Consider the following 27,320-nt stretch of genomic DNA (forward strand, 5'->3'; position numbering starts at 1 on the left):
AACTTTTGAAATTGTGACTACACAGTCATTTTTCAAATGACACATGAAATATGTGCATCTTCAGTAAAGTTTCCTGATGCTTGCAGCAAAAAGATTTCATTGACAGGAGTTATGGTTTTTGACGCAACAGCACAAGTTCCAGAGGTGCACTGAGCCACATCTTACTAATGTATGAGTCTCACTCACACCTAAGTGAGACTCATACATTAGTGAGCTACAGTTGCCGCACATTAATTTCTCACCAGTAGCAGCAGCTGTGGCTCAGGGTTGCCCACTGTAGAGCAGGTCACCCACTAATCAGAAGGTCAATGGGTCAATACCCAGCTTGTCCAGTTTGTGTGCTGATGTATACCTGGGCGACATACTGAACCCCAAATGCACTTAAGCTCCCAGATCCAGTTTTATATTCCAGCGTCCAACTTGTGATTCTACATTTTGCTGTTGTTTCAGCTATGTTCACACCCTGGTGAATTTTGAACTCAAACAGATGTTTACAGATCATAAACTTATTCCACTGTTCAAAAAGAAGTTTGAATTTTGAATAATTGGTGACAGCGATTACATTATTTAACACATTACTGATGACCATTTCCACAGAACACCTATGGGCATTTGTTCCTATCATTATTAGCTAGATACTGTTTACCTATTTTAAAGTTACAGTTACTTAATTAATTAATTAATAAGTTAATTTTCTTTGGCTTTAGGCTTTGTTTCTGTTGCCCCCACTGCAGGAATGAGTCTGAGAAGAACAACTCACTCTTAACCCTAACCCACATTGTAAGTCATGACCAACTACCTCCGCCGTAGATCCACACCATGACGGTGAGATTGTGTGGTCTGGGTGACGAGGGCACCCACACATTGAGATACAGGCAGTCCTCGCTCATCTCTCTGTTGGGGTTCCACATCTCACTGCCCTGGAAGCCAGGGAACGATGTGTCCACAAACTGGTAGCAGGCATTGGGGTAGGTGTTGGCCTCATACACCCCTGTCCATGGACGCTTGGGCTCAGCACGACGGAAACGTCGCTTCCCTACTGGTGGCTCAGCAAAGGGGACACCCAGGAAAGCAGTGACATAGCTTCGGTCTGGCACTGGCAGGCGGATGCCACGGACTCGACCAGCACGTGTCTGAACGATGAGGTCTGCCTCGTTCTGGGTGGAGCAGACGGGAATGAGGAAAGACAGGAGGAAGACTGGGGAGAAGAGAAGAATGAAGGGCTGCATGATGGAGGCAAAGATGGTCTGTGTGGCTAGAACTATGGCTGTGATTCCCTCTCCAGTCAGGGAGGGCAAGGTCTGCTCTGCTTCCCCTCAGATCTAGACAGAGAGGGAAAAAGAGAGAGAGAGAGAGAGAGAGAGAGAGAGAGAGAGAGAAATGTAATTATAGAGAGTGATAGAGAACAGACTGAAGGAGGGAGGGAGAAATCAGATGAGGAATGGAATGAGAGGTCAGAGGTAGTAGGAAGTCTGGAAGTGTTTGTCTTGGTCACACATCTGTTAATGCCAAATACAGAATTAAACCTTCTTCATTTACATTCAGACTTTAAACTTTGTCCTGTGGTCATTTAGAGGGGTTCATTCTCTCAGCTGAATGAATCCAGTAGAAACAAATCATTCTCTGGACTGCTCCTACTGTGGGGTCCCACAAAACAGCCAAGACAGCAGCAATGTGTCAGAGTCCTGCTGCTGTGTAGCACAGATGAACATGTCTGTCTACAGCAGAATCAAACGCACACATTTCACTGCTCCTGTTGAGATCAGGAGTAAGTGCTGTTTAATGAAAACTTGGACTCAATCATGTGACATAGCATGGGTCCATTTATAATTTTGCTGTCAGCACATTGTGAACACAATCTGTGAGATTCAAATCAGGCATTTTGGTGCAGATTGAATCTTATTACAATCAACTGATCTAATACCAGTTGCTAAGTGGTTCCTGTTCTGAAATATTTGTCTGGGTTTTACAGAGGCCCTGTAAAAGCCATTTTACTGTCTCTGCTGAGATGCTGCTGACTCATGCCTACAGTGGCCTCTGGCAAATGCTAGGTGAATTTCTAACCCTGAAGGAACTAGTTCACAGCTGTGGCTCAGGAGGCAGAGCAGATCGCCAACTACTTAGAAAGTCAGAGGTTCTAGCCCCAGCCCTGAAGTGTCCTTGAGCAAGATACTGAACCCCAATTTCTATCCAATGTATAATTTGTGTATGGAGTGTGTGAAAGGCTAAATGTGACCTGTAGTGTAAAGTGGTTTGAATGGTCGACGTGACTAGAAAAGCTTGACATCAGTCCACTAACACTGTGGACCTGTAATCTAAATGTGCCTCAGGGTCCCAGGGTCTTCGGTACATGGGGTTGCTGCTGCCACGTTCCTGCAGTTTTGTGGAATAATTTGTTAAATGCAAATTTGGTGTAGCATGCACCACTGAAGCACATTATACACTGAAATGGTAGGAGCCTTTAGGCATGCCTGCATTATTACCCAGTCTTGAAGCTTATCTCAAAAGAGGCCCCAAATTAAAATCATGTTATATGCTGTTTATCATTGCAGTTCAAATATTGTGCTAACATGGTGCAGTTTAGTGAATAAATTTGGGCTGAGTAGTAACCAGTTGAGTATAGGCCATTAGTAGTGCTACAAAGCAGTGTTGGAGAGGGTCCCTGTTTTGTTTGTACAGTAATTGTGCATGAGGACACACATAACACGTGTATGAGGTGACACAATACACATTCCTGCCACTGGTTTGCTGAAGACTCATTAACAGCCTCTATGTATCATTAGCCATGTTACAAAAGAGATCAGTAATGGCTATCCAAAGAGACTTGTTTTCTAAATTATTTCCTGTGATAAAGCCTTGGCATATTACACAGTGGGAAGCAGAGGGGAGGCAGTGTTGCATAGAGAACTGATTAACCCCATTAAAATCACATATTGAGGATTACTACAGTGTCCTACCTTATAGGAACTCCTGTATGTAGCAATGAAACCCCACTGTAACTTTTGAAATCTCTATTCCCAAATCTCTACTGTGAAGGCAGGAAAGCATGCAGACATGTTTAACTAACTGCTCAGTAACAAAGGCTGAGACAGGTGTGTGGTCACCAGGGGCTATAAAAAGGCATCCCAGTAAAAGACTGGTAAATGCCACACTGCTTGATGGATTAATATGGCACTTATGTATCTCCTCATAGTAAGAAACTCAGTAACTCAGTGGGTGCTGGGGGAAGAAAAGGATATTTCTTTTGGTGACAAACATTTTCTTTTGGTTTGTAAGTGAGGATAATCAAAGGAAAACAGTGATTCACTCACTCAAAAACTGTCTCAAGGGTTTTTGTTGTTTTCCATAGTATTATTACTGTACTCTCATCAGTTTCTTCCTGTGTAAGCTGTGTGTATGTTACTGTGGATTTTCAATGCATTCCGGGAAAATATTACTGTAAATCTTTGTACAGTAAAACTGACTGGCTGAAAACAAATCTCCATCTTAAAATAAAAGACTGACCTCAATTTGAGTGCAGTATTTTGTTTTATAGCTCAGTAAATTTTCCTTGTGACCTTCACTTCAGAAGTAAGGAGGTTTAATAGATAAGGCTAGGGTAAGAGCTTAGCTTTAGTCTGATGTTTCATGAAATCTCTAGGTAGTTTTAGTGGCAATTATTTTTTCACTTAGAAAAAAGAATCTGCATCATTTTAACTATTTTTCAGAACGATTATTATAACAGACTTGTAACCGTTTTTTATGTGTGATGTTGTGCAGGCAGACTTCACTTCTCCACTCGAGAAGCTGTTGTGTTGTTTGTGTCTGCTAACCTGCCATCCTGCTTCAGCAGGAATATCTGCGGAGTGAATCTTAATGTTTCCATACAAACAAAAACTGCACTAACATATTGTTAAAGTTTGTCTGCAAGCACTGCCTGTCTCTTTGATGTTCTGTAACATTAATGATAAATAAGACACAGCTAACATTAGCGTAGCATAGCTGTCCTGTTTGCTTGTCAGTGAGCTGGAGGCTGAAACTAACATTAGGAGCTTAAACAAAAATACATGATTTGCACATTTGTTTTTATGAAGTTAGTATGTTTAGGTCTGCAGGCCAAAAATAACTGAACTATCTATGGTATTTAACTGAGCTTGGAGTTTAGCTTTGGATGTCTGTATATAGTTATCATCATAATTATCATCCTGCTACAAAACTACCGTTCATCTCTAAAATTCTTGGGAGAAAAATGTTTTAAAGCAACTTCTTGCAGGTGTAGAAAACAATGGTAACTTTGAAAAGTTGCAATCTGGTTTTTGCCACAATGATGATGACAGAGATGGTATCTGGTACTGCATGACACTGCTTCTCATGATATTTGTCCAATAGGAGGTTCTGAGTCTCTCTTAATAACTTCCTTTTCTGACATCCTTTTCCCATGTAAAGTATGGTTTGCCCCAAGGACCAATTCTATGTCCAGTTCTATGTATGCTTCTCCTGGGTGACGCCATCTAGAGACATGGCTTTTCTTTTCCCTGTTGTGATGACACTCAGGTGTACCTGTCAAGTCCACTGGCCTCAGTGTGCTAGGTTCCTTACAGGATTGCCTGGTTGACTCTTGTTGGGTCTGATGTGTTCCATAAAAAATATCTTTTTGATAAGAATTCTACATTTCAAAAATAAAATCTTACAGGTGGTGATTGTGGAATTGATGGTGGAGGACATTTTGTGCTCGTAATTACTTCTGATTATTTTCTTAAACTGATTCATCTGTTTATTTCTTCATGCGATCTGCCATTCTTTTAGTCAGTAAAACTGAAGGCTTGAGTCTAATCCAATTAAACTAGTTTTCACCTATTTTGCTGTTTAAAAGAAAATATGAATTAAAAACACACACTTGAATAATGCAGCAATAAGGAGCAGTTGTAGTTGGTGGTGTGTGGTTGGAACTGCTACAGTTTAATGGGTCTTAATCCCATAAATTTCTTACATCTGTGGAGTCAGTGCTGATCATCTTTGAGCTATAAAAATAACAATCTATAGTTTTGTAATTACCCAGTGTGGTATGATAGATATTAATATCAGCACAAACCTCACAAAAATATCAGTACTGCATGCAAGCTAAGCTAACATAATGATTACACAGGCATGTAGTTTGATGCTGAGGTAGCTATATCAGCTGCATGATGTCTGCTGAACATGGACAGTAATGTTAATATTGTGAGACATTTGTCTACATGAGGCAAGATGATGAAGGGGCCATGCCTGTTTTTTTCCTTCAGCATTTGTAAGATCTCTGTAAATCAGCAAAGACAAGAGGAATGAGATTAAATCTCCTCTTTAGCTTTTACTCACACTGTCCATATTAGTGGTGTTAAAAACCAACTGATGATATTGTCCTCCTCTTTGTTTCAGTGAGGACTGTATACATGAGGGACAGAGAAAGGTGGCATCACCAAAATAGATCCTCTATGTACAACTGAGAGTTGTTCAGAAATAGTATCCCCTCACACCCCCCACCCACACACAGCTGCCCCCTATCCCTTACGGTACCTCCAAGATAATCCTATCGCTATGACAACCATACATTACAAAATATAAACAGCAACCTCCACCCTGACAGATGGGAGACAACTGTCTCCAGACATTGTTGCACATTTATAAACGCATTCAAACTGACAGGACCTTATACAGACGATATAATCTCACCAGCAGTACATAGAAAGGATCTGGAGAACAGTTTTAATGTTGTAGCTGAACTGTGCTGTAGGTGGAGACGAATGGTAAACAAGGACAAAACACTAACAGAACATTTTAGACAACAATTAACGAGAAGTATGTTTTGAGCAGTGCTGTCATATACTGAACAATATAAATCCTGAAGCTTTATTTTGATGAGCGTATGACTTTTAATGAGGGCATCAGTGCTAATTTAGCACTTAACTTAGGTAGCAGCACTCTGCCTGCTGAGATCAGTGAGAGAGAGTTAGATTGTATGTGATGTATCAGAGTTGTGTTATTTCGGTTATGTCTCCACTGCTGGAGACAGAACTTCACTGACAACATTGTGGAGTGCTTCCCTCTTTTCCTTTGGTCAGACAGTCCTTCATCAGGGCCTGTTACCTTAATGTTAGTTACCACGTGTGTGAAACAAACACTGTTTGAGGTTTGACTGGAGATCTTTTAATGACCTCACATCATTGTGTCTTGCTCTTCTGCTTGTTTCTTCATAAAGCAACTCCTAATATTCACATAACAGTGGTCATTGGAAACACACATTCATCTGCTTTTCTTTAACCACATTTTATGAAAATGTGGTTAAAATTTGTACTACATTGAATGGAAAGACCGACATGCAAAATTTCCACCTGATGCAGGAATCTGTGGTTTCTGGATTCATACAACAAAAGTCTCAGTACAAGCTTTTAGTGTTTGGGAGTTCTGTGAATATGTAAATTGGAACACAATTCATTACAGAGCTATTCAATTAAAAAAACCTTGCCCAGCTCTGAAATGAGGTAATAAGTTTCCCATCATTAGTGATGATATGAGCTGTAACACATATAAATGTGAGATGATCCAGCTTCATACAAAGACCAATAACTGGGGCGATTTGCAGACATGTCTGGGCTAGGCATGGGCATGTATGAGATTCTGTCGGTATGATAAAACGAAATATATCACGGTTTTGCGGTATTGCAATTACAGCACTAAAATTAGTTCTTTTGAAATGCCTGTAAGAAAAACAACTTTTTTCTTCCATTGAACACAATCTATTTTATTTTTAAATAACAATATTTGGAACATTAGTAAACATGTATGCTAAGTAATTTTCAGTAAGCCTAAACCTGCAGCTCAACAAGCTCAGAACATAAATACTTTGTTTTCTGTAAAAAGACAGCACTTCAAAATAACTCCCAAGCCTATAGTATTTATTTCAATTATGCTCGACATGCTAACTCTTGTAGCTGTTGCATACATTCATTTCAAGACAGTGTTACCTTGAATTTGGCATGGAGTGATGGGCTGTGCTGGAGATGTGAAATCAGGTTTGAAGTATTGCCTCCTGCCCTGAAATATTCAAATTGCGGTATACCTTGAAATCAGTAACTGGGCCATGCCTAGTCTGGGCTAATAAAATCTTTATTCTCTATGAATGATTTATTTTCTACAGTGTAATAATACAGGCAGTAAGTGCAGATTGTCATGCAGAACATGTTTTAGTCACGTCTGCAAACCAACAGTGTTGGTTGGCAGATACAGTTGAGGACAAAATTATTAGCTCCCCTATGAAATTTAAAGTTTTTTCAAAATTTTCCCAAAAGCAAGGAATTTTCAACATAGCATTTCTAAACATACTAGTTTTCTTTAGAAAGCATAAATTATTTCTATTTGCACACAATAACAGAACTATTTCAGAAAAAACTAAAATTACCGCGGTCAATATTATTACCCCCCTAAAAAACTGACATTTTTATTGAGCCATAGCACAAACCACTGTTGTGCAATGATATGCTTTGACTTTGTAATGCTCAAAGCTCGTAAAATCAAGTTAAAACCGAGATTTAACTCCCAATTTACACACAGTATAAAAACTTCAGTAAGGGTTTGAACTGGGTGAAAACATATGCAGGCACAGGAAGAACATGCAAACTCTACACAGAAAAGCCCTGGGCTTGAACCCAGAACCTTCTTGCTATAAGGCGACAATGCTAACCACTGCACCACCATGTTGCCTAAGAGAGCTTTGTGCCAAAAACAAAAGAAATCAGTTTAGATTTGAGAAAAATAATTGTTGATGCTCACAAAGCAGGAGAAGAATATACAAAGTTATCACAGCATTTCCAAGTGTCAAGAACTGGAGTGAGAAGCATCATCAAGAAATTCAAAGAGAGCCACACAGTACAGAACAAGCCTGGCAGAGGTAGGAAATGAAAGATTTCAAGGACCCTGGAAAGAAAACTAGCGATAGATGCATCTAAAGACCCCAGAACAACTGCAAAGACACTAGTGAATGACTTAGCAAAGTCAGAAATAGTAGTCTCAAAGAAGACAATCACCAGAGCTCTGCACAGGAATGGACTGCAAGGTTGCAGACCAAGAAAAACTTCACTTCTGCAGAAGAGCCAAGCCAGACTGAAGTATACTAAGGACAACCTGGAGAAAGATTATGCATACTGGAAACATGTCCTTTGGTCAGATGAGATGAAACTAGAGCTCTTTGGCCATAGAGACATTGTTTATGTTTGGAGAAAGAAGGGAGAAACGTAAAACCCAAAGAACGCCGTCCCCACAGTGAAACACGGTGGTGAAAGTGTTATGCTGTGGGGATGCTTCAGTGTGTCTCGAACAAAGAAATTTTCATAGGTGAGTTAATAATTTCATCCTATCTGTTGGAGCACTGGATGAACCCAAGGGTCTGGAAGTGTGGACTAAGATGCCCTTTTCCACAAGCTCAGTATGGCTGTGAGTGCAGCTGTGAGCAACATGGAGAGCTGTGATTGTATGCATTTCACTGCAGGCGAAACAGCAGTAGCTCATAGTTCAATGTTCATGTTCCTGAATGTGTGTCTATTACCATGTGGGACTGACCCTAACCCTCTGGATCCAGAATGGAACTAACAGAACTCATACTGCTTGGCAGTGTAACACTTAGATGCTGTCAACACACCATGTTGTGCTGTAGTTTCTGTTATGTTGATGGTAGTCTGACGAGGCTTGAAAGTGACCTGTTAGACATGTTTTCATGTGGAGTCTTTCAGGCTGGTGCTGATAGAATTGAATGTTGTGGAGTTCATGTGTATATCATGGAGCTGAGTGTGTGAATGAGCCTGTTGTGGTTTTAATGGGATGGTGACATTATAATAGTTGAAAATCAGAAGGATTAACAGAGAGCAGGTGGAGAGGAGACATTTTGATGGCTGACAGAGCTGAGGGAGAAACAGATTTGTAGGTAGGTATTCATATTAATTTATCCAGTTCTGTCAGCTAAAATGTGATGGTGAAGTCTATTTGTGTTAATTGTGAAAAGGCACCGTGTCTCAGTTTCAAACTTTAGAGACAAGACTACAGCTGTAATATCTGCAGTGAAAATCGAACTGTTTCCTGTAACTCTGACATACAAGCTGCAGATAAATTTATCTCTCCATCCATTTAAACAGAATGAGTAAATTTCTGTCCTCTACTGAGCCATGGTGACTTATTAACTTCATGGCTGTTCATGTACTCACTACAACTGTCTTACTGTTTCACAAATAAACCACTCTGTTCCACTTAGCAGTGGTCAGCTGACCTGAGATGCATTCAGGAGGTGAACTCACAAGGATGTACTGCCAACAGTGGAGCTGCACAGCTCTCTGGAGAACTGACTACACAGTCATGATCCTGTAATAAAATAGCTCAAACGGACTTCCGGGTTTGACATGGAGTGGTAGGCTGCGTGTCATCAGAGCTCGCAATAGTCAAGTGTCTCCCAAAACTCCCCAAAAACTCCAACAACTAAAGCCAGAAATCACACCGACTGTAATGTGACCGGGGAAAAGCTGGAATGGGAAGGAAAACTCGCTCAGACTAAAAACACGACGACAGACGAAATAGAGGAACCGCTAGCTAACCGCAAAATGGAGGAAGATGGCGGCCATGACACAACACACCTCACTGCAAATGAGGCGGACATGAGGCCAGACCTTGAAATTATCAGCAAGGACGATAAGGGAATTAAAAACAGAAATAAAAGATGCCCTTCGCTCATTTGGTGAAACGCTGAGGAGCGACGTGAAAAAAGACTTAGACGATTTCAAACAGGATATAAACAAACAACTTGCTAAAGTCGCCACTGAGCAGCAACTACAGAGCGGCAAGATCAACGAGGCTGAGTCGTGGATTGAAAAGCTAGAACACTGGGCACAGGAGGCTAACAACGCTCTTATCACCTCTCTGCGAGAACAAAAAGCCCTGCAAGATAAGTTAACTGATCTGGAATCCAGATCGAGGAGAAATAATCTCCGTATCTACGGAGTTACAGAGGGAGAAGAGGGCGAGTCCATGGCCAAGTTTGTTCAAGACCTGTTCAGACGTGAACTCCACCTGCCGGAAGATTTTAACTTCAAAATTCAAAGAGCGCATCGGTCACTTGCACAGAAACCTGCAGACGGAGCCCAGCCGAGACCCATCATTGTGAACTTTCTGGAATTCTCTACTAAAGAGAGTCCTGAGAGAGGCATGGAGAAAGAAAATACAGCTGGGGAATAAAGTCTTGTCATTAGACCACGATTACGCGACAGAGGTTGTGCAAAAGAGAAAGGAGTATAACGCTGCTAAAAGAATCTTGAAGGAGAAAGGGGTCCGGTTCCAGGCGCCGTTCACCAGGATGAGGATCCATTGGGAGACGGGAACTCGAGTCTACAACAGCGCTGGGGAGGTTAAGCAGGAGCTAGAGAGACGCTGACTCGCAGAGAAGACACCGGCGACCACGGCGGCGGCGAGTCATGGAGTGGCAGTGCAATGAGGGATCCCAGAGAAGCTACTCAACAGCAGCTCAAAGATCAATGATTATATAATGAAGCAAAACCAGTAGGAATGTCCTGATATAACCTGTGTTTTTAGTTGTCAGAATAATGGTTACCCTGCTATTCCTATGCTAAAAGAAAAGCGACTGTCGGAGGTCTGGGTTACTTAATTCTCTTTTCTAAGTTTTTACGTTGGACTCATTTAGAATGACTATAACCCTCACCGTAGGCCCTGTCATTTCTAAGTTAGGCCCCTTTTTATCTAAGGGGGTTTTCCCTAGATCCACCAACGGGATCAGATCATGGGAGAACAGAAAGTTCCTCAACTGTTTGGAAGTTCACCCGTTATATCTGATCTGTTTGTTCCATGCCACCGTTTTGGCATTGTTATTGGGGCTACTGATGTTTTCTTTTGTCTTTATTCTTATAAGTGATGCAGAGTAACAACATGAGAATAGCATCCTTAAATGTGAATGGCTTAAACAATGTAATTAAAAGAGAAAAAGTAATGGCAAAAATTAGGAAAGAAAAAATTCAAGTGATGTATTTACAAGAAACACATCTAACTCAGGAAGAACATGATAAACTGAGGAAATTTGGATTTAAAAATACCTTTTTCAGCTCATTTAATAAAGGTCCTAAGAGAGGAGTCGCCATATTAATTTCCAACTCTGTCAATTTTGAACTCATCAAAGAAATAAATGACAAAGAAGGGAGATATGTAATAGCAAAAGGGAAACTGGATAATAATTTAGTTACTTTGGTCAATGTCTATGTGCCACCTAACTCTGATAGAACGTTTTTGAAATTACTGTTTGAGATCATAGCCCAGGAAAATGAAGGAATTCTAATATGTGCGGGGGAATTCAATATGATTTTGAATGCTAAACTGGACACAACTAACAACAAGAGAACTAAGACTCATCTATCAAAACTTGTCAGCACCTCTTTAGCTGAATTGGGGATGTTCAATGTTTGGAGAGAGCTCCATCCATTTGAGAAGGACTACACGCATTATTCTGCTTCACACTCAGTGTACTCCAGAATAGACTATTTTTTTATGAACACAACAGACAGACATAGAGTAGAGGAATGTAAAATAGGGGTAACTGATTTATCTGATCACAGTATTATCTATCTCAAGATCCACCTAACTAGGAGAAATAAAAATACTCTATGGAGACTAAATGTGGGTATGCTGAATAACCAGAAAACACAGGAGGAGGTTAAGAAAGAAATTAAATGCTGCATAGAGGACAACTTAGACAGCCCAGTGGATCCTACCATACTTTGGGACATGGTAAAAGCTGTAATGAGAGGGAGGTTAATAGCGCGGGCAGCTTACCAAAAAAAGATTAGAGAGGAAGACTATAAGAAATTGGTTAAACAATTAATAATACTGGAACAGCAACATAAAAATAAAAATAAAAAAGATGATCCGGCTTTACAACAAATAATCAATGTGAGACGGCAGATAGATGACATCCTAAGTCAAGAGGTCAAGAAAAACTAAGATTCACTGAACAGACCTACTATGAATCTGGATCTAAAGCAACTAAATATTTGGCAAGAAGACTTAAGGTCCAACAAGCTCTCCACACAATACATAAGATTAGAGACCCTGTAACGAAACAATTACTATTTGAGCCTGAAGAAACAGAAAGGGTTTTTGAAGATTACTATGAAAACTTGTACGCTCAACCCACAGCAAAAAGAGAGTGTGAAATGAAAGAATTCCTTGAATCTTTAGACTTGCCTGCAATTGGAAAAGAACGAAATAAAAAATTAATTTCCAGCATCACGAAAAAAGAACTAGATGCCACAATTAGTAGATTAAAATCAAACAAAACACCAGGTAATGACGGATTCCCCAGCGAGTGGTATAAAACATTTAGGGAGGAATTAACCCCACTACTTCTGAATTCCTTCAATCAGACTCTGGCAGAGGGCAAACTGCCCCCCTCTTGGAAAGTAATCATAATTTCAGTTACTCCAAAGCAAGGTAAAAATAAAGAACTTTGTGAATCCTATAGACCTATCTCAATCCTAAATGTGGATTATAAGATTTTTACCTCAATAATTTCAAAAAGATTCGAAAATTTTATGTCTGACTTGATAGATGAAGATCAGTCAGGTTATATTACCGGTAGGCAGACTCAGGATAACATCAGACGTATTCTCCACATCATAGATCAGATCCAAAGACAGGGCCTGAGAGCAGTTCTAGTGAGCCTCGATGCAGAAAAGGCCTTTGACTGTGTCAATTGGAGGTTTCTGTATCAGGTTTTGGGAAAACTAGGGATTCATGAACAAATCATACAATGTATCCAAGGCCTCTACCAAGAACCAACAGCGAGGATTAAAATTAATGGACACCTAACTGACAGATTTATTTTACAGAGAGGAACTCGCCAAGGGTGTTGGTTTAGCCCTACCTTGTTTGCTATATTTATTGAACCGCTGGCACAGTTGATCAGACAAAGTAACAACCTAAAAGGAATCCATATAGGACAGTATGAGCATCGGATAGGGCTCTTCGCTGATGATGTTATTGTGGCTCTTCAAGACCCAGATAGGACATTTCCTAATCTAATGTCGATATTAGAAGATTATGGTAAATACTCAGGCTATAAATTAAACATAGCAAAAACCCAAATTCTTTCACTGAATTATTTCCCAGGCTGAGAAATCAGAGAAAAATATAAAATAAAATGGAATTCCAAAGTAATTAAATACCTGGGTGTGGTATTGGCAAAAGACCACATTAAAACATTTGAAATTAATTATAAAAACATTAACAATTATATTAAGACAGATATCAGGCGGTGGTCTGCTTTTAACATGGACTTTGAGACACGAATCGAGATAATAAAAATGAATGTGGTACCAAGACTGTTGTATCTTTTCCAATCCATCCCACAGATGATTCCAGAAACACAATTCAGACACTGGGATAAACTTATTTCTAGATTTATCTGGGCCAGAAAGAGACCGAGGGTCAGGTAATAGACACTTCAACTACCAAAAGAAGAGGGGGGGCTGTCCTTGCCTAATCTGAAACGATAATTTTACGCAGCTCAAGTAAAATTTCTGGTTTCTACATGCTGCCCTCTATAGCAGGCAAGATGGAGAGACATAGAGGCCAAGATGGTTTCCAGAAGTTTCCAGATCCAGGCAATATTAGGAGACATAGGAAACAAATTGGCTCACAAGCAAGCTCCACAGGGAACTGTTCTTTCCCCCTTTCTGTTCACCCTGTACACCTCAGACTTTCAGTTCCACTCTGATTCCTGCCACCTGCAGAAGTTTGCAGACGACTCTGCAATTGTTGGCTGCATCAGTGAGGGGAATGAGGAGGAGTACAGGGGCGTTGTGGACTCCTTCGTCGAGTGGTGTGGAACTAACCATCTGCATCTCAACACCACCAAGACAAAGGAGGTGCTGGTGGATTTCCATAGGAGGAAATCTGCCCCCATACCCATTTCCATCAATGGTGTGTCTGTGGATGTTGTCTCAGATTACAAATACCTTGGAGTACACCTGGACAACAAACTGGACTGGGCCAAGAACACCAAGGCTGTTTACAAGAAGGGCCAGAGTCGACTCTATTTCCTGAGGAGGCTTTGGTCATTCAACGTATGTAACATCATGCTGAGGATGTTCTACCAGTCGGTGGTAGCCAGTGCCATCTTCTTTGGTGTTGTATCCTGGACAACAATGCTCACCCTCTCCACCAGGTGATAACCTCGAACAGAAGCACCTTTAGCAACAGACTCATTCCCCCAGAACACAGTAACACAGAACGCCAGAGGAAGTCCTTTCTTCCTGTGGCCATCAGACTGTTTAATTCATCTACCTCTGGTCGCGAGAGGGACAGTGGAGACATTGTGTCCTGAGGCCATAATGCCACTTATCACTTCATATGCCATTTCACTTTATCACTTTACTTCTTGTTCTTGTACTTATTTCATTCCAACTATGCTACTAAATTACAGTTCGTATTGTTGTATATTGTATACCTACGTTACTGTAGTCCTTGTGGCATTTGTTGCATTTGTTTGTTGCATTTATTTATTTTATGTTAGCCTTTCACACTGTTTTGCTCTCCACCTCTGTATTGCAACTGGTGCACAGCAATTTCCCTCGGGATAAATAAAGTTTCTTGAATCTTGAATCTTGAATTGAATCAACAAAGCAAAAATGAAATTATTAAGCAAACACTGGCTATCTGGAGCAAGATGGTAAAAGAATACAATATGGAGGGAGATATCAAATTATTAATTTGGCCTGCTCTAGACCCCAGATTCGAACCAGGAATCAGTGATGCTGCATTTAGGCAATGGTGGGACAGGGGCATCACAGCAATATGCACAATGACTCATAGAGGGCTCTTAAAAGATTTCAGTGAGTTACAAAAAGAATTCGGACTAGAAAACCGTTACCTGCAAATAAGAGATTTTTATGATAAAAGAATCAAACCAACATTATCCAGAGAGGGCAATACTGTGATAGATACTCTGACTGAAGCCTATAAAAAGAAGAATAGAAAAATAATATCAAAAATGTATCAAGGTCTTCAGAAACAGAACGGGATCAACACTGGATACATTAAAGCAAAATGGGAGAAAGAACTAAATATTGAAATATCAGAGGAGGAGTGGCGTTCTATGTGGTGTGCACAACATTCATCTACAAGTTCAAAGAAGTGGAGAATATTTGGGAGGAAGAACTTGATTCGTTTTTTCATTACACCTCCTATAAAAAGCAAATTCTCTCAATCACAAGAACAGTGCTGGAGGCGGTGCGGAAACATGAGCGCAGACCATTCCCATATATTTTGGCTATGCCCAAAAATTTAAACCTTTTGGGGTCATGTATGCACTACTGTGGCAAAGATCTTGAGATACACAATTCCTAACAATGTGATGGTCCTTTATTTCTGTGTTTTAAACGAAAATGTGGTTATTAAAAAATACTGGTATCTGTGTAAAATACTGTTGATGGCTTGTAAAAAAGTTATAACAAAATGCTGGTATAGAATTGAGTCTCCAAGCATTAACCAATGGATTGACAAAGTGAAGGAAATGTACTTAATGGAAAAGATGACTTTCTCTCTTCCGATCTAGAGGAGCAACCTTTTCCAGGAAATGGGAGAAATGGACTGCTTTTATCAAAACAATTGAGGACGCTACACACTAACAAGTAAAGACACTGGACATTATATATAACTGAGGAGCCCCCCATGTTTGAAAAAACTAAATAAAAAGTATTTAAAAAAAAAAATAGCTCAAACACCTATCTTTGGCTTTCCATTACTCTACTTGCCTGTTGCTTATCAGCTGATAAAATCAGGCTGATTGGTCAGGATGTATTAGAAACTTTGAACCTTGGATGCATTTGCTGATGCTGCAATTCCCCCAGCTGCCACTGGATGTTACTAAAACCTTTAAGTGTGAATGGAATGCAGAAAATAGAAGTGGATGTGGAGACTATTGTATAATCACAGTGATATTGAAAATGAGCTTTATTTTTGTGAAATATTTTCTTTTCAGGGCTGTACTTGACTCAGTTTTGTTGATCAAATCCAATTTGGCTATTCAGATTCTACAATCTGCTCTTTTTTTTCATACAGACATAAAGTTGGTGTCTTGTTCACAGCTCAGTTATGAAATTCTACCACGCTGCAGAGTGTCAGAGACATGCACCCTACACGAAGCCATGTCTTCTTAAAGTTCAGTTGGCTAGAATCTGTTTTAATTTGCTTTAACCCCACTTTGGCAACAGTCTGCTGGCACTGCATCACAATTCATGTGTAGGTAACAAAAATTACGTCATGTTTGGAAGAAATAAGTCTAATAATCCTAATCCTAAACCTACTTCACACTAGGGCTTTGAACTAATTTGAACTAATGCGATTTTTTGCCTCACAGTTCACACACACAGCACTGCAGGAGCAATGGAGTGACAGGCTGTAAACTTTACAACCAAATCCTGTCTTAAAATGACCAAACCACAAAACTAACTGTGGAGTTAGGTACTTGATGAAAACAGAGGGCAGAGTGACAGTGCAATGTAGGCACTGTGAGTTGCTCTAATACTCACTGCTCCTGTGTCTGGTGAGTTCTACTTGCTGAGAGTTGCAGACCCGTTACAAGAATGGACACAGCTAAAGCAGAAAACTACCTGTGTTATGACAAATTAAAAGCAGCTGACAGTGTCAGCAGGCTGGCAAGAGAGATAACTGAGCAATGACCAAGATGCCAACTTTGTCTGCAGTGTTTCTGCTATATACATTTTGTGGGGGCAGACTGCTATGGGACAGTTATAGCCGCTGTTGCAATATTATGAAGTTCTAAAAAAGTCAGTTGAGCCAAGAAGGAGAGAGAGAAAGAGGAGAAAATAGTAGAATGGACTAGCTAACATTAAGTCAGATTTGTATTTGTATTTGATATTTTCTACTGGGACAAATCCCATAGAGTTTTAATCAGCTGTGTCTGTCTCTACTGGCTCTCTGTGTGGCTGTCAACCTCCTGTCATTCCCCCTAAATGTATTAAATGTAAAACTGTAATATCTGTCAGAAAAATTGCGATTAGATATTTTCCCAAAATCACTCAGCCCTACTGTACACTGTCTGTCCAGGACCAAACATACAGACACAAAGGCTAATTTTGCTCTGTGACTGCTGAATGGGCTAACATGTTAATGTAATGTTGTTAATAATTTAACAAATAAAACTTAATCTGTACACAAACAGAATTTTTAACCGCCCACCAATAAGTGAATGAGGGACATTCAGCCCATGAGTTAAGTAACAATGAGTCAAGATCTGTTTAGTCTTAGCTTAGCAAATATACTGAAAGCAGAGACACACAACTGGCCTGGCTCTGTCTAGAATTCGAAAAAATATACTTACTAATGCCTCTGAAAATCACTCACTTTTTAACATGTATTTTGTTTAGTACAAAATCAAAGATACAAACATGACAATTTGTAATTTTAGGGGGAGTTTTGTGCTGGAACTAACTGCTGAACATCAATTGGGTGCTGTGACTGTATGCAGCTTCCTCAAGTCTTGTCATTACAGTGAGCTTGCCTTTACTGAGACCAAAAATGAAACCAAGTGAACTGCTCCCTATATAACACACATTCAATGGTTTCCTATAGTGAGCAGTAAATTGAGATTTTGGACACTTACTATTTGTCATCATTTTGTGTCATCGCTGCAAGGAGAACACAGGGAGAAGGTGGGAAGAGGAGGGCAGAGTAAGACACTGAGTGGAGGAGATGTGACTGGGTGGGGAGAAAGTGTGTCACTTCTCAAATTAGACTGAGGAATTTGTGTATGAGGTTCACAGGAGGATTGGTTTCAGTGGGGGTGGGTGCAAGTCATGTGTCTCTCAGGATAAAACACTTGACAGAGAAGTCAAAATTAGTGTATGGAATATACTGGTATATTCACACAGAGAGAGGGAGTCCTCTTGTCAATGTTAAACACTTGCGCGCGAAAACCTGCACAGTAACCAGGCAAAATGCATGGAAGCTACAGGTGTGGCTATGAGTGAGTAGGACTGTGGATGAAATGAAAAGAAAAAAATGAAAATAATGTCTGGTGTTTTTTTTTTTTACTAATGTACTTTTAGTACTCTATTAAACATAAACTGTATTGAAATGTGTTGAAAGAAACTGTTGAATGTTATACTCCAAATGATCCTGCTAAGAGAACTGGAAATCTTTTAGGGTGGGTCACCAGTGTGTAGAAAAATACAGCAGGCCAGTTATTATTAAATCTGTTAAAACTTTAAATAAATAGTGAGTGTAAAACATAACATACTGCACATGCATCCGTGAATCCATAAAATGACACTGTTCTGATGAAACCCACAATGCTGAATATTGACGACATTCGCTTATTATGTAAATTTCCCCATTATGGGACTAATAAAGAATTATCTTACTGCCATTACGAGCAGCCAGATCTGAGTATGTGTACTCTCAAGTATTGGGGATTCAAGTGTGGATTTGTAGTAGTAGTATAAGGTAATATGTTGTTACTGTCAAATGAGATCACCTTAAATGACATGCAAAAAAGGCACAGTTAGAGCCTGCTTTGACACACAGTGAGCAGTACTAGTGAATCTCTGCCTGTGACAGACAGGCTGGCAGCAAGGGAATTGCTGGAATTTTCCATTTTGTAGTTTGGCCATCTAATGTTTCACACAACACCACGATTAAAACACATAAATACTCACTCTCTCTCTCTCTCTCACACACACACACACACACACACACGCACACCATGAAGCATAGAACAGACCAGAATATGAGAGCAAATAAAGCAAAGCTTTAAATGGTGTTTAACATGACACACCATCAAGGCTGTATCTGAAACATCATTCACTCATTCACTATTACCCAGATAATAAGAATGACCAGGACATACTAATGACAAGTGGGCTACTGGGACAAGACACACATGGACTGAGAATTACTGAATTGATGGAATTTTACTATAAGAGCAGGCCCAAGGAGAGGGGTTACATACAACATATGTGGGAAATATGGATAAACAGAAGACCAAAGTATCACTGAACAAGGAGAAGCTAGTAGCCCAGTGCTCTAACCTCATTGCATCATAACAACAACATCAGAAGGACACTACTATCTAAGCTGGAGATTAAGAGACTCCAACAAGATGGGAACACTACTGAGCACCCCACTGATACTGATACCCCACCACCAGTCATAACAGCTGCATCCACTGAGGTGAGGATGAAAATTGTGGCCAGACTAAACACAGTCAACCCCCATATGGGTCAGGGTTGGGGTCTCTGCCACCTCACAACATCTCAACAAGCTCCTCTCAGGCATCATAACAGGTAAGTTGAGTAGGCACAAGAGTCACTAAATGAGCAAAGCTCAGGAGGGCACTGGAAAGAACACCTCCACCTGCTGAGAAGACTGAGGTCCTTTGGAGTGTGCAGGTCACTGCTAAGGACCTTTTATGACTGTGGTGGCCTCTGCCATCTTTTATGCAGTGGTCTGTTGGAGCCATGGATCCTCGGAGAGAGACAGGAAGAGACTGAATAGGCTGGTCAGACGGGCCGGCTCTGTTCTGGACTGCTCTCTGGACTCCACTGAGAAGGTGGGTGAGAGGAGGATGTTGGCCAAGCTGACGTCTATCATGGACAACCCCTCACCCCCTGTATGAGACTTTGGGAGACCTGAGTAGCTCCTTCAGTAACAGACTGCTGCATCCGCGGTGCAAGAAGGAGCGCTACCGCAGGTCATTCATTCCAACAGCCATCAGGCTGTACAACACCAGACTGACCCAACTATAAACCATAAAACTTTGGACTTTCTGGTCACTTTATTTTTGCACAAATTTTCATCTACCTCAATGATTATCTCCATTTCTCCTATATTTACTACTGTACATTTCACAACTGCACATTTTTCTATTTATTACAGAGACTTGTTTTTTCCAATGCTTTGTCACTTTGTTACTTCTGTGCCTTTCTATATTATATTTTTTATTTTTCTATTTTCTATCTTGGTCACCCTTGTTTCTTGCTGCTGTAAAGTGAATTCCCCACAAGTGGGATAAATAAAGTCTATCTTATCTTATCTAACCCTTCCAAACAAGCCATACTTGTTCAGTTTACATTTAACATGCTAACTGAGATGTAGCTCTCAGGCTTTTTGCAGCTTCTCTGAGCTTTGCACAGCTTGACCTTGGAGTGAATTTGCTGGGACATCCACTCCTGTCTTGAATAATCTCACTGTAGAATGGTGAACTTCAAATTGTTTGGAAATGGCCTTATAACCCTTCTCAGATTGATGGGCAGGAATAATTGCTCAAGATATGCTGATGTCTTTTCTCCCTGGAATTGTGTTAATACACACTTGAATGCTCCAGACCAGCAAACTACTAAAACTTTTTTTTGCTTTTACAGAGGCGCTCACACTTGCTGATGATCAATTAATCAAGGACATTTGATTAGCAGCACCTGGCTGCTACTTACCCTCCTATGGAAGGTAAAGGTGTACTCAATTTTTCTCACACTGTCTCTGAGTTTTGGCCCAGTTTTTGTTAAATAATTTTAAGACCTGCTAAGGTCCAGAAAATGTATGTCCTGATGTGTAAAACCATAAAATTCAAAGAGGGAGTACTCTCTCTTTCACGTTACTGTTTGTGAAGAGACTGAGGACGGAACGTAAGTTTAGGAATACAGTTCATTTTTCAAACATTCAAATTTCCCCACAAAGATTAAGATAAGTATGTCAATTTATTTCCGTCAAATGTTATTTTACTCAGCAGCAGGTCAAAGTTCTTCTCCACTATTTGATTTATTTTAGGGGCAAAGAGGATGCATAATTACCTAATGCCCTATGTAAGGATGTGGCTTGAAATTAAGTTTTGGGACAAAATGCAAAGAAAGCGGTCCTGATCTGTTCCAGTTAACTTTGTATTTAGAGAAGAAAATGATATACTGTAATGATATCAATTAAAGCTGAACAGTTTTTACAGATGCAAAGCAGAGTATAATGTCAGCATATAGAATAATTTTATGCACTGACTCATTGATTTCGACTCCTAGAAAAGAGGAACAAATGTAAAACATGGCTGGAGAGAGGCTTGACATGTCCTCCTGCCTAGTCTAAGATAAGAACAAATCAGTCCCATTTGTCTGTGCTGCTACTTCAGGTTGTTTACATATTATTGATATACATTTCATGAACAACCCAAAGGCTTTTAGCAGTATTTGGGGTTTTTGAGAGCACTAGATGCTTTTAGTGGAGATGTCATGAGTGGCAGACATATTTTAGGATGTCAATGGGACAGTTTGAGGTCCTGCTGGGGATGCTAGTGTCGCATTTGAGGAGAACCACATAATATTAGCCACATAATGTTTGTGTTTCATGTAACAGAAGCAAGAGTTTGTAAAAATAAACTGACATGCAAATCAAGTGCACAGAAAATTTTGTACATGACCACTGAGGGCACAGTTGTGACCATCTAAATATTTCTATGCCCTCAGTTACACACTTAGTTTCTCAGTCAGCTAGGTGTAAATGTCTGACCTGTAATCCTGTCAGACCACCAATCCATCCAGTTAGTGTGTATGGGTCGGTCAGTCTGCTTATCAAGTCATGTTTACTTTTTAAGTAACACTTGTGGTCCCCTGACTTTTCACCTGGCCTTAAAGCTGGTTTAGCTGACTGGAACCATAAGGGCATCAGAGTAGTTGGACATGGCTCAGGAGGGTTCTATCCTCACATTCCAACAAGTAAGTTTGACATCACCAATGAGGATTTTTTTTACAATTTTTACAGGTCCGCAATTTTATTCTGACTAATCCTGACTAAAGGATTCTCTGATGGTTTTGCGCTCTCTCCCATAGAGTCTTTGTTAATAGGTAATACACAATTTAATTTTTTTACCAAACAGATTTATGGGACACTTTCTTACCTACAGTCAGATTTATGTATTAAATGTCAATCAGCTGTTAGTTCATTGTTTAATTGCTCTTATCCAACAATTCTGGATTTCTGTTAATCAACAACTGCATAAATTCTTTAAGCGCCCTCTACATCTAAGATATGCAAGGACTTGTCTGTTGGGTCTGAATGATGAGTTACCTACTGATTTTTTGTAACAGAAATCTTCTGCATATTCTTGGTGCGGAAATGCATTTTAGCCATGTGGATCACTGATAATGCTCCTACTCTTAATTAATGGCTACATACAGTAATTAGAATCATACCATTTGAAGCTTTCTCCACAGCTCTTAAGAATAAACCTTTTTTGTTCAACCTGGATCTGGGATCCCTTCTTCGACTACCTTGGTGCCACAAACGCTCAAAGGATAAAATTTGGAAAGCTGAAAGTTTGATGATACACAATGTGTGCAGTGACAATGCTAGCCTGATGCTTTACCAATAAAACCAGCCATGGTGGAGAGGACCAGCACCAAATGTCAATTCTTTCAAAATTCATACTCTTCATCTATCTAAAACATGCATCAAGAATCAGTTCAATTCAATTCTTGATGACTCTGTTGCATCACATCATCAAATGAATACCAATGTTGTGTAAAATTCTTCTAAGAATTTATCCTGGGAGCTAACGTTTCTTTGACTTTAAACAAGTTACAAACACAGCTGTTTCCTTGAATATCACTTTACATAATTTTACACAACTTTCACTCTATAAACATATTTCCTTGTTATAAAAAAAATAATGTGGGTGCAGCAACAGTGACTTGTGGAAAAAAAAAAAAAAACAATAGCTGCTGCATTTGAGGCTGATCATCAGGAATAAGTAATGGGCAACCAAAAGTCTGAATGCAACAAAAGGAGCAAACACCTAAAACCTAAACACCTCAGAGACAGGCATCTTGGTCTGTGCACAGGATTCAGGGTGAGTAGTTAACTTTAAGATCATACCATCAAAGCCTTCAATGTAATGCTGGTGTTATTGTTACTGTTATTGTGAACTGTGACACCTGAGGCCTGTACTATGAAGTTCAACATACACCAAACAACCACAGTCAACCCAGGAGTAAATCCTGGGTAAATCAACCCAGGATTTCCTGATCCAGCCATGAGCACAATTGTCTCAAAGAGGTGGAGTTCTTCATTACAAGCATTATTGTCAGAACCACGAATAAAGGACGATGTGAAAATAAATGATGACAACTGCAGGTTAATTCGGTTATAGCAACGTCCAAAAGTCATATTCAACAGGGTGAAATGTGAACAATGTGATCATGTGACTAGAATAGAAAAAACACTAAATAATTTACAATGTCAGGCGGATAAACGGTAAATAAGTATGTGAATTATTATTAAGTTTCTCACTGAGTATTTCTCTTTTGTCTGATAATAAACAAACTGTTCTGAACATGTGATGCAGATTAAAAAATGTCAGTTTCTGCTGTCAATGCAGAGAGAAGTAGTTAATGGATCATTTTTCTAATAAAAGACATCAGAGGGTTTAGTGTTTATTTCTAGTTCTGGTCACAGAGTCTCCTCATGTTATTCTGAGCTGCAGTGATGGAATCAGAGCAAAAGCATCAGTACTGCTGGGAATACTGTCAATTAAAGAATGTCTGTTCTATCAAACTGAAGCTGTAATAGTTCTTATGTAATTATTAATGTGATAAACTCCCCCCCTAAAACAGAGCTTCTAACAAACAGCAAAACCATTACACAAACAAACTTTTTTGTCCATGTTAGGATCCTGTAGTAATGACGGCTCTAGTTTTCCAGCGATCTGACTGGTCAGTAGTTGGGCTGTTGACAGGTTCTGATCTGATCCTCTGAAGTTAACCTGCTCCAGAGCAGGTCAGCCGTTCAGCATCAGTTACCATGGTAATTTAAGAGGTGAACCACCGTTATAACCCTGAAAACACAGAGTTAAACCTGAAGTTACCTCGTTAACCTCAAATCCTGAATCATAGTACAGGCCTCAGGTGTTGTGGTAGTTACAGTGGCACGTGCAGATGCGACATTCGGTAGCTCACTCAAATTTCACTAAATCTTTGTTTTAATTTGCTGACTTTCCTTTGTTGTTTCATGTATGGCTTGTGATTACTCGTGCTAGCAATGCTCTGCAGCATCAAAAAGGAAGTGCAGGGATTAGATTAAGTTAAAACCTTGGATCATTTCCGCCAAACCAAATGTAACCACTAGAGGTTCAATGGACCCAGAAAGAGAGGGAAAGAGTGTACTTCTGGAGCAGGAAATCAGACTGGTGGGTCCACATTTTTGCAGAAACCTGGCTCCATCACAGCGTCCTGGATTGAGCTGTTGCACGGACTGTGTTCCAAACTTGCAATAGTATAGGATTTCAGTGGGATGAGGGGAGGTGGACTGTGTGTTTACATCCATGATGCTCTGTGCTCAAATGCAGTCAGGCTGGATGGACAGTGTTTACAGATGTGGAGTTTTCATGGATGTCAACCCTGCTGTTTAGCATTATTGAATGAATGGTAACTAATGTACTGCAGTATTATAATTATCATACATTATATATAGTAAATGCTAAGAGTGACCAACATTAGATTGATGGCATCAAGTCTGCTCATTTTTTGAGTTTTGAGTTTTGCTGGGGATTAAAAAGCTAACTGCCTCTCCTCACTGTGGACTGCTCGTGCTATTAGCTAACACTAAGCTAGTGACTCAATCAATGTACTGGTCGACTCTGTTGGATATTTAATCATCAAGATAACAACAGAGAACAGGCACAATGGACATATCTTTCTTTCTGCTCTCTTCATGGATTTTCACATTGCTTCAGGTTGGAGTGCTGCTTCTGAAATTGTCCGTGTGGGATGGTTGCACGGTAAAGTGTTAATGTTACTCTGGATACTACGACTTTGATGTGGACTATATTGAACATTTATCGACCATTTGTTAGTTTTCTATCAAAGAAAATTATATCAGGATAATTACTGTTATCTTTTTACCACCCGAGCCTACCACTGCAGACATGTAACAGTGAACAGATGTACATGTTTACTGAAAAATGGTGCAAATGCAAGATTGGTCTTTGATTTGATATCAGATTACTCCAATAAAAAGTGTAAACTAATTTTTTGTCAACCCCTAGTTCTGTAACTATAAATTTGTGAGCGGTTCTTACATCTTCAGCAAACCTGCAGCACTAATTACACTTTGGCAGTCAGTCCTCTGAGAATGCAGATGAGGAACGTACACTGCCAGCTGCCAAAATGCTTTTACTGTTATTACTTACAGAGGTAGTAAATTCAGGTTACAATGAGCTGCAGCAGCAGGGAGGGAGGAGAGAGGAATCACACAACACTAACATATCATCAACTAACTTCACTTCAGCTTATCTATCCACTGACTGCAACCAAGATGCAGCATCCCTGAAAGACCTGACTGTTATGTAATATGCAACACAGGAGACAATGGTGGGAATCTGATCTGCGACCACACACACAGCTGTCTGAGAGATTAAACACAATATGCAACATGAGAGAACACAGTTTCCTTAATGAGATCATTATTGTCATGACATACAGTGACCATACATAGAGCCTCTGCCAGCAAATAATGACATAAAACCATAGGATTACCATTGATATAAAAACCATGCGCCTAATTTTAGCAATGTGCATTTAATGTCAGACAGTGGGTTGTCTAATGATGCTGAGTCAGCCAGTACGAACCATTTGGAAATAAACAACACAGTTAGAAAAGTATTAGGAAGACCACATTACAGACCTCTGAGATTAAAGCATTGTCAACTGTCAGCAACACAGAGATTTTGGCAGGACGGGTCCAACCTGGCTCCTCAAACAAAACAAAACCGTGTACACATCTAACTGGTATGTTAGTGTGTGAGAGGGATGCAGAGACAGTCAAAGTGAATGTGTGCAACACACACACTAACAACACACATCAACCAACATGCGGACTGACACTGAGCGGCGTCATATATCCACCTCCACTGTGTACTGTGCACAACGACATTCAACAATTTTAGATATTTCTATATCCCTCTGTCGGAAAACACATAACCTGTACATGTTTGCTTCATATAAGCTCGTGGGCAGTATAGAGAGCAGCGTCATTTAACTCACAGCAAAATTTCACTAAAATGAATTATTCTTCATGGGTTGCAGATATGATGAAAACACCCATTTGAGTTGGTATCCAACCATCTTCCATGAGCTAAACAAATTCGCTGATGAGCAAAGGAACCTGAAATTGTCAGTAAAATGAAGGGGAGTTGGGCCTGACTCTCTGGCCGTGCTGGAGAACCGTCCAGCAGGCTGATATGGCTCTGGTTTTGTGGAAACGGAGAAACGGCTAGTAACCATGACTACCGCTGACGAGGCGAAGATTAAAGAGCACCACATCTGTCACGCAAGAAATAAACAGTGTTAGCTAATTGCTGAGCTACATGGGTTTCCAGCTCTCCTAATACAGGCTACAGAGTGGATGAAAGCAGAGAGAGACCGACTATTAAAATTCATCAGGCTCTGATTTTATCGTGCAATATCATTTCATATCAGCTATTAAACGCGTATCGAGTAACATCTCCTTCAGTACAGGGTCGACACTGGTGTTTCGGTATCGGCACTGGTGTTTCGGTTTTGTTTCGCAGGGACACTGTCCCTAAAACCGAGCCGAGACCTCAGGACTTATTTCTTCTTACCTCGCTGTGTTGAGACTGCAAACAACGACCCTCAACTGGGTTTTATGGCCGAATGAAAATACGTCCCGAAGGAGAGGTGTCCTGCCGACTGTCAAAGACGAAATGTCGGTGCAGCCTCCTCCCAGCAGCTGCGTGTCTTCTCCACAGTTCACTCAGCCGAGCCGTCAGGAGTGACGCCAGGGGGAGACTGCTGCTAATAAGTACTGCTTGTAAACACAGCACAGACAGCTCCTCTCGCGAGAACACCTGAGCTTGGTTCTTCTGTTAGAGTGGAAAGACTAATGCCAGATTTCACCCGTGCTGTAATTCACTGACGGTGGAAAAAAGGAGGCTAAAGAAAGAAACCACTGCACTGTGTCACCAGGTCAGCCGTTAAAAATGTTAAATGTTCAGCTCTGTGACTCACACTTAAACAGATCAATGAGGAGTGAAAGAGATAAACCAAGGCACAGTGAACTGAGGAAACAACATGGATCACAAAACAGATTAAAAGTTCATCAAACAACCTCTCTCCCTACATTATGGAAATGAAAAAAGAAATTAAATTAAAACTTCATCATACATATTTATATATGGTGACTTGTGATTTGTAGGCATCTCATGTAAACAGACCTCCCTATGGGTTACAAAAAAAGAAATCATT

At 40.1% G+C, this 27,320-nt stretch overlaps 1 protein-coding gene across 1 annotated transcript in view; it reads right to left on the bottom strand.

Moving 5' to 3' along the window:
• ache (acetylcholinesterase) overlaps nt 1-26,975 on the bottom strand; it is a 39,889-nt gene extending 12,914 nt beyond the window's left edge. The window contains exons 1-2 of the mRNA XM_018693873.2: nt 26,678-26,975; nt 800-1,322 (exon numbers count right to left, since the gene is read on the bottom strand). Of these exons, the coding sequence (XP_018549389.1) occupies nt 800-1,229 (430 nt within the window). The 5' untranslated portion in view covers nt 1,230-1,322; nt 26,678-26,975. The remainder of the gene's footprint in view (nt 1-799; nt 1,323-26,677) is intronic.
• Nucleotides 26,976-27,320: the final 345 nt, after the last annotated feature.

Source organism: Lates calcarifer, linkage group LG14, assembly GCF_001640805.2.
Source record: "Lates calcarifer isolate ASB-BC8 linkage group LG14, TLL_Latcal_v3, whole genome shotgun sequence".
NCBI classification, from domain to species: Eukaryota; Metazoa; Chordata; class Actinopteri; family Centropomidae; genus Lates; species Lates calcarifer.